General features: G+C 37.6%; 1 protein-coding gene across 2 annotated transcripts in view; it reads right to left on the bottom strand.

The window, feature by feature from the left end:
- Positions 1-1,660: 1,660 nt before the first annotated feature.
- LOC140725466 (fatty acid CoA ligase Acsl3-like) overlaps positions 1,661-8,655 on the bottom strand; it is a 76,450-nt gene continuing 69,455 nt past the window's right edge. For both annotated transcript variants that reach the window (XM_073040955.1, XM_073040957.1), the window contains one exon: positions 1,661-4,333. In XM_073040955.1, coding sequence (XP_072897056.1) covers positions 4,176-4,333 — 158 coding nt within the window. In that variant the 3' untranslated portion in view covers positions 1,661-4,175. The remainder of the gene's footprint in view (positions 4,334-8,655) is intronic.

The raw sequence follows: 8,655 nt of genomic DNA, 5'->3' as shown, positions 1-8,655 counted from the left end.
ATAACCGAAGATGCACAATTTCAAAGCATTTAATAATTCATTACAAGCAGGATAATATTTGACCATCAAATCAAAGCAAACCCATTCCCCCACTTTCCCTGAAATAAGACCACAAGGTTCAGAAGCAGAATTAGGACATTTGGCCCATTGAGTGTGCTCCTCCATTTCTTCATGGCTGATCTATTTCCCTCTCAGTCCCAATCTTCTGCCTTCTCCAGGTAATGCTTCATGACCTGACAAATCAGGGATCTATCAACCTCTGCCTTAAATATACCTAATGACTTGGTCTCTAGAGTTGCTTGTGGCAACAAATTCCACAGGTTCACCACTCTGGCTGAAGAAATCTCTCATCCCTGTTCTACATGGGTGTCCTCCTGTTCTGAGGGTGTGTCATCTAGAATTAGACTCCCTCACCATAGGAAACATCCTCCCCACATCCACTCTATCAAGGCCTTTTAACATTTGATAGGTTTCAGTAAGATACCCCCACCCATTCTTCTGAATTCCAGTGAGTACAGGCAGAGAACCATCAAATGCCCTTCATATGATAAGTCATTCAATCCTGGAATCATTTTTGTGAACCTCCTTTGAACACCCCCATGGTGTTTTGAACATGGTCAGTACATCCTTTCTTAGATAAGGGGCCCAAAACTGCTCACAGTACTCCAAAGGACCTCAGCAGTGCTCTATAAAGCCTCAACATTATAGCTTGCTTTATATTCTTGCCCTCTCGAAATGAATGCTACCATTGCATTTGCCTTTCTCATCACTGACTCAACCTGCTAATTAACTTTTTGGGAATCCCGCACAAGGACTCCCAAGTCCCTTTGTACCTCAGATTTTTGCATTTTCTCTCCATTTAGAAAATAGTCTACACTTATTTCTTCTACCAAAGTGCAAGATGGCCATACTCTTCCCAACACTATACTCAATCTGCCTCTCTCCCCCCCCCCCAACATTCTCCTTATCTGTCTAAGCTCTTCTGTAGCCTCTCTACTTCCTGAACACTACCTGCCCCTCCATCTATCTTCATATAGTCCACAAACTTGGCCACATAGCCATCAATTCCATCCAGCAAATCACTGACATATAACAAAAAAAAGTCTCAACACAGACCCCTGAAGGACACTACTAGTCACTAGCAGCCAAACAAAAAAGGTTCCCTTTCTTCCCCCCCCCCCCAATCTTTGCCTCCTGCCAATCAGCCAATGCTCTATCCCATGCTAGTATCTTTCCTGTAATACCATGGGCTCTTAACTTGTTAAGCAGCCTCATGTGTGGCACATTGTCAAAGACTTTACAAAAATCCAAGTACACAAAATCCATTGATTCCCCTTTGTCTTTCCTGCTTGTGTTTGCTTCAAAGAATTCCAACTTTTCCTTAAGGAAACCATGCTGACGATGGCCTATTTTTATTATGCACCTCCAAGTACCCCGAAACCACATCCTTAACAATATTCTCAACCACTGAAGTCAGACTGAAGCCTATAATTTCCTTTCTTCTGCCTCTCTCCCATCCTGAAGAGTGGAGTGACATTGACTTACACATTTCAGTAGTAGATCTACATATCATATAACTGAAGAGCTCTTGTAAAAAAAAACCCAACAATTTCACAAGTTTTTGCATCTTCAAAAACAAATCCCAGTTTAACTAACCAAAATCAAAGTGGAAATCACAAATTACAACTTTATTTTATAACTGAAAACATATCCAAATACAAATAAATAAATGAATATATTTTGTAACGCAGTTCACATGGATGTTTGCAGGAAGTCCACTGAAAATTTCTAGACTTTTGTCATGAAATTCATTACATTAAATACTAAGATTACTGTACAATTGACTAATTGGAAGAAAAAATTAACTTGCACTAAATTTACAGTCCCATAGGTATTTACATATAGAAATGAACCAATAAATACCAAGATTTAATGCAGGTGCCACACTATAATTCCTTAAAATGAACAGTAGTCAAGGTAGAGTAGAACAAACTTTTACCAGTCTGTTTTACACAAGTGTACGCAGTTTTATCTTATATACATTTTAACCTTTGTTTCCCACTCCTCACATTTACATTTAGAAAGTCTAACGATAAACCATGCGCAAAACATAACACAAGCTTATTCATATGAAACAAACAAGTTCAATGCATTCCTGTGAAATGAGACACCATGACAATGAACTTACAATTGTGTTTGTCATTACTGTACTGAGCTACTGAATCACTGTTCCTAGGACAAGTAATAACTTGGATTCATTTCTCCAAAAGCTGTTGTCATCCCACCACCAACCCCCTCCCATCCCAGCCATCTCATTGTGAACATGATTACTTCGTTTTAAAAATGTTCACAATATTTTATATATAAATCAATGGACATGCATTCCAAATTCTACCTATTTAACTACAATTGACACAAACCTACTAGTCATGAAATCACAACTGATAGCCAGAAGAAAATTAAACTTATAGTAGCATTCTTTACAGTAACCAACTTGAGAACTGAACGATCAACAATCAGCAAGAGGCTGAATGATTACACTTTTGAGGGTCCTGTTTTCTGCAAATGTTGTTCTCACAGTGAAAGTAGCTGTCTACATCATATGTAAACTCCAAAAGTTATTTTACAGCTGCAATTAAATTGAGTGATCTGTTTACACAAGTCAACAAACATGAAAATCATGAATTCAGGAAATGGAAAAAAACAACCCTGTTTGTTTTTAAAAAGTCACAGCTCATGTATGGTGATGTTTCAGCATGTCCATTTTAAAGCCATAATACCTCAATTCTGCAAGCAAAGTGTAAAGGTGAAAGTTTTGAGAAAAACATGCTTTTTTGTTTCCATAATTCAAGAATAATGGCATTTTGGTTTTTGCCAATTACAAAATGGAGACCAAGGCAAAATGATCAGATAATGGCAAAAGTACAAATTTCTACTTTGAATACACTGGATACTTTAAGGGGCAACATCTCTTTTCCCAGCATCTGAAACCTTTTGTTCTTACTTACATCAAACAACTGGACTTCAAGAACATAGAGGAAATGTTAGTATGATCATTGAGCAAGCCATCCTGGCAAATCAGTAACAACTGTTCGGAATTGGTTTGTTTAAAAAGTGGATCCTCTCAATGAACTTCTACAAATGCATTTCTGTTGTAGTGTTTTAACATTCAACTGCACAAGCTTTACTAAAATGCAAAACTATTTATCATTTTTGGGGCAGTTAACAGCAGATTTTGCCTATTTCCTCATTAACACTTTACCACTAATAAAAATAATCAGTACAATACACAAAAAGGCAGAAGAGGGTGTTAAAAAAAAGTGATGTTTTTTAAGCTTAGTTCCAGATGTCACAGAAGTCAGTGCTTATTAGGCTTTTCCTCCAGAATAATTTCCACCCCTCCCCCCATTCTTGCGTGAAGATACTGACTGCTTAGTGCTTTTGTACCCTAGTATCTTGTCTAAGAGGCCACAATCCATGCATGGAATTTATCAGCGAGTGTGGGCAGAATATTTGAGCAAGGACATCACAAACAAGTTCAATCCTGTACTCCGCTAACAATCACATGAACACTTCCAACCAGACTCGTCATTGCTGGCTATAACAGTGGCCAATTTTTATTCCCAAACTAATTGCACAAACCATTATCTTAACTAATTACAAGGCAGGGCTATCCTATATATCCGATACTAATGATTTTTATAGCCCAGCTTATCAGAGGCTAGTTGCATCAGAAGTCGCCGATAAATAATATTTATGTCAATTTCTTAAACCCTTTCAGATTAAGCCCTGCACTGATTAAAACCCTATTAAGTTAAACATTGCACAAGTGTATAATAAATAAACTGTACGTTTCCACAACCTAGAACACAACTGTATTAGAGGTTCAAGAGATCATGTAGTTACATTTGTTCTTGTGGATCATTAATTGAGTAATAATTTATAAACACAAACACAAAGAAACAAATTATTTTTGTTTCAAATGGTTTAGCAATCTTGACCTGGATAAATGTTAATATCTATAAAGAATACTACAGGGTAACCTATTTTATAATGTGATGTTCTCTTTTTGATTAATCCTAAGACCTTAGTTTTGAAAACATTGTGTTCTGATGTCAGTTATAATCATGTTTCAGAGTCATTCCTATTTATTTGGGTTGTGTGGAATGCAGGTATTACTTTCCACCATACATTCGTTCAATGTCCGCTTGATAATGGGTTTTGAGTTCCTTCCGTTTCAATTTGAAGGCATCTGTCACCAGGCCTGTCTCTGGAGTCCAAGGTTCAGGACTCAACCGCACTTTTAATGGTATTTCAAATTTCTCCAGTTTTGCTGCAAACAAATGTCAAACAAGTAATTAAAATTACAACATATATAGATTTGAATCTACAAAAACAAATTATAACACACAAGGAACTGCTTCCTTCCCGTTAGCTAGTGTTAGCTTTTATCCTCTGAATGATCCCAATCTATTTTGCACCCTTTGTCACCACCACCCACCATTTCTGTATTCCTTCAACCTTTCTTAACTGCTTAACCCATCTTTAAAACGTAAATCTGATTACCCTACTGCATCTTGGCATTTGGATTAATGAAAGGGTATGGTTATAAAGCTACATTCAATATGACTCAGGTATTCATTAATGTGAGAAAGTAAGTCTTTAAGCACAATAAAAAGCGACTCACCAAGCTACCCATTGTGCATTACTTAAAGTTGGAATCATTCAGGACTTTCAAAATTGACATGAGGGAAAACAATTCTCAGGGCCACAGGAAAAGGGGCAAACTGAATGATTTAATTGCTCTATAAAGAACTTCAATGGCCTCCTGTCAGTTTCTACTCAGGTACCAAGTCACTTTAGAAGCTGTCAAGAGTTCTAGACCACTGCTCCAACAGCACAGATTCCACAGATGTGGAAATTGGGGAAATTAAGTTTTAATTATTAAATAAATGTTGATTTTTTAAAAAGTTAGTTCCAGTAATGATGATAAGCATTAACCTACTATAAACCCATCTACTTAACTAATATCCTTCAGTTTAGTGAGTTATGTCACTACATCTAATCCTATACAGGTGTGCAAATAACATAATGCTTACAAAAACCGGAGATACAGAGATACAATCTGCCATTCTAACTCAGTCTGCCCTATGTGACTTCAAATCCACCATGGTGCCCGACTCTCATCTGCCTTTAGTTCAGAGCCAATTAAGAGTGGATATTAAATGCTGGCCCTGCCTTCAACATCCACATAATTAAAAAATCCAAAATAATTTTGTGACAGTGAAATATTCACTGTCTTACAACCTCAGTGAACTTTAAAATATACATTTTATGGTTGAATTTCCAAAATCAGCTTTTGTGGAAAAACAACTGCTTTTCACCATATAATCTCGCTATCAAATGGAAGATACCTTGCTTGCAGGAATCAGCCTCCAAGATTAAAAGTGTAAGAGTTTGATTCGTACTCAGATTTTATTGTAGCACTGTGGTTCAGATAACCAATCAGGAGGAGGGAGGGTGAGAGAAATTTGGCTGTAATTGTGGAAAGCATAGACAATTCCCTGCCAGAAGGATTGAGAGCCTGATGTCTGTATTGCCAAGCTGGTGCCCGAGTTCAACACATCTCATTTGACCAGCAGAAGAATTTTGAGTGGGAGGGGAAAAACTGTGGTCCATGGGAGGGGTGGATCTACAATATAGGTAGAACAGGGAACAGGGTTCTGTTGAGGGACTTTGATCAATTAGGGACTGAATTAAAAAGCAGAACCAAACTATTAATATCCCTGAATTACTAAACAAGCCATATGCAAACTGACATCCGGACAAGTAGTGAGTTAAATGTGTGGCTCAAAAATTGGTGTGGAAAAAGTGGGTTTGAATTTGTAGGTTATTGGCATCAGTACTGGGGGAGGGACTGTTCCAATGGGACAAGCTCCACCTGAACCATGCTGACGCCTGCATCCTGGTAAATTGCACAACCAGTGCTATGGTTAAGACTTTAAACTAAACAGTCATAGGGATGAAATAGAAACATATGGAAGGTATCAGTAACATGACAGAAATTCAAGAATTAGGGTGGGGGAGGGGGGCAGAAAAAAAGGCTATAAATCAGAGTAGATTAGAGGATGACCCCTAGGTTGAAAGAGTTAACACACATTAATGGTTGTGGGCCTGTTCTTGCTGGAGTTTAAAAGGACGAAGGGGATCTCATTGAAATCTACTGAATTTTTAAAGGCTTGGATAGAGTGGATGTGGAGAGTACATTTCCAGAAGTGGGGGAGTATAGGAACATAGGGCACAGCTCAGAATAAAACAAATCCTCTCAGAATAAAGATAAGGAGGGATTTCTTTAGGTGCTAAATAAGGGTGCTAAATCGATGGAATTCATTCTGACAGATAGCTGTGAGACTAAGTGACTGGGTATATTTAAAGCAGGGTTGATAGCTTCTTAATTAGAGAAGGTGTCAACGATTATAGGGAGAAGGCATGGGCTGACAGGGAATAATAAATCAGCCATGATCGAATGGTGAAGCAAATTTGATGGGGTGAATGGCCCCATTCTTTGCCTTTGTCTTATAGTCACCATCAGCACATCACTAAGATCATGGCCTTAGATTATCTTATCTAAACTAAGATAATTTACAACTTAAATGTTTCTAAAAATTAGAAATAAGAGTCTGCAGCATTCAAGATACAGAGATCACATTATGAGTCGTCAAAAGTACTATCCTTTAAAAAGCTCAGAATTTGTAGGGTAAGTGATTTTAAAAGGAAACTTCGACCATAATAAATTTTTAAAGTGCAATGGGTATTTTTAATGTAGTAAAAAATAGCATTTAAAGTTTAAAGCAAGCCTAACAAAATGGAAACTGCAATTAGAATTTGTTATACAAGGACTTCAAGTTCAGATATTTCTATGTGTTTGTAGATATGTATCTGAAATTGAAGTTAATATGCTTATATAATAAATTTTAATTGCAGTTTCCAATTTGTTAGGTTTAAAGCAGAGCAGAAAAAATCTAAATCTACAAAAACCCAAATCTACAAATAAAATGCTTAAAAAATGCTTGAAGCTTTTGTTCCTGTTTACTTGGCCTCAACAGAGAACATTTCCTGCAGAAATCAGCAAATTTGCCACCTTTAGCAATTTTAGAGTCAGTGATATACTCCTACATCTGTAAAAGATGGTTCATGTACTCCTAGCAGGGGCAGAGATTAAACAGTTTCCATGATAACTATCTCAGGTAAAGCCTTGGATCAGTCAACATTAACTGCATCACCCTATGATTTGTGCATACTCTGCTGATTCATTGGCTGGGATATGCCTCAAGCTAATATGAAAGTTGTGCAATAAGACCAAACCAAAATCATACCCTACAGCAAAGCCAACAACCAACATTACCAAGAGTAAAGAAAATCCAACTCATAACTGCTTAATAACTGAAATATCTTCACTGCACTGCTTTCTAAAATATTTCAATCTGACCTGCTGATAATTCCCAGCATGTTGCGATTTTAAATGTCCACTATCTGCAGCTAAGCCTCGAGTTTAAACATCAACTTCTGTTAAATGTCTGAATTAATCGTATCCTATAATAAATGTCAGGTCTTGAAACCATAAGACATAGGAGCAGAATTAGGCTATTTGGATTATTGAGTCAGCTCCACCATTTCATCATTGCTGATCCAATTTTCCACTCAGTCCCAAACTCCTGCATTCTCCCTGTATCCTTCCATGCCATGACCAATCAAGAATCTATCAACTTCTGCATTAAATATACATATAGACTTGGCCTCCACAGCTGCCTGTGGCAACGAGTTCTACAAATTCACCACTGCCTGGACAAAGAAATTACTCATCTCCATCTCTTTTTGAGGCTGTGTCCTCTGGTCTTAGACTCTCCCACCATAGGAAACATCCTTTCCACATCTACACCATTAAGATCTTTCACCATTTGATAGGTTTCAATTAGGTCACACCTCAACATTCTGAATTCCAGTGAATACAGGCCCAGAGTCAGAAAACACTCCTCCTACAACAAGCCTGGAATCATTTTCATGCACCGCCTTTGAACCCTCTCCAATATCAGCACATCTTTTCTAAAAGAAGGGGCACAAAACTGCTAACAATACTTCAAGTGAGGCCTCACCAGTACTTTATAAAATCTCTACATTACATACTTGCTTTTATACTCTAGTCCTCTTGAAATGAATGCTAACATCACATTTGCCTTACTCACCACAGACTCAACCTGCAAACTAACCTTTAGGGAATCCTGCACAAGGACTCCCAAGTCCTTTTGCACCTCACTTTTTTGTATTTTCTCTCCATTTACAAAATAGTCAACCTTTTTATTTCTTCCAACAAAATGCATGACTATAAACTTCCTAACACTGTATTCCAACTGCCATTTCTTTAACCATTCTCCTAATCTTCACCCTAGTCCTTCTGAAGCCTGTCTACTTCCTCAAAACTACCTGCCACTCCACCCATCATCTTCAAACTTTGCAACAAAGCCATCAATTCCATCATCCAAATCATTGGCATATAACATAAAAAGAATCGGCCCCAACTCAGGCCCCTGTGCATGATTCCAGAATTGAATGGCTTGTTGTATGAAGCGTTTTCTCTCACTTGCAGCCAACCAAAAA

Source organism: Hemitrygon akajei, chromosome 3 (genome assembly GCF_048418815.1).
Source record: "Hemitrygon akajei chromosome 3, sHemAka1.3, whole genome shotgun sequence".
Lineage (NCBI taxonomy): Eukaryota > Metazoa > Chordata > Chondrichthyes > Myliobatiformes > Dasyatidae > Hemitrygon > Hemitrygon akajei.
The sequence above is the reverse complement of the archived record's forward strand: the minus strand, read 5'-3'. Positions and strand labels throughout refer to the sequence as shown.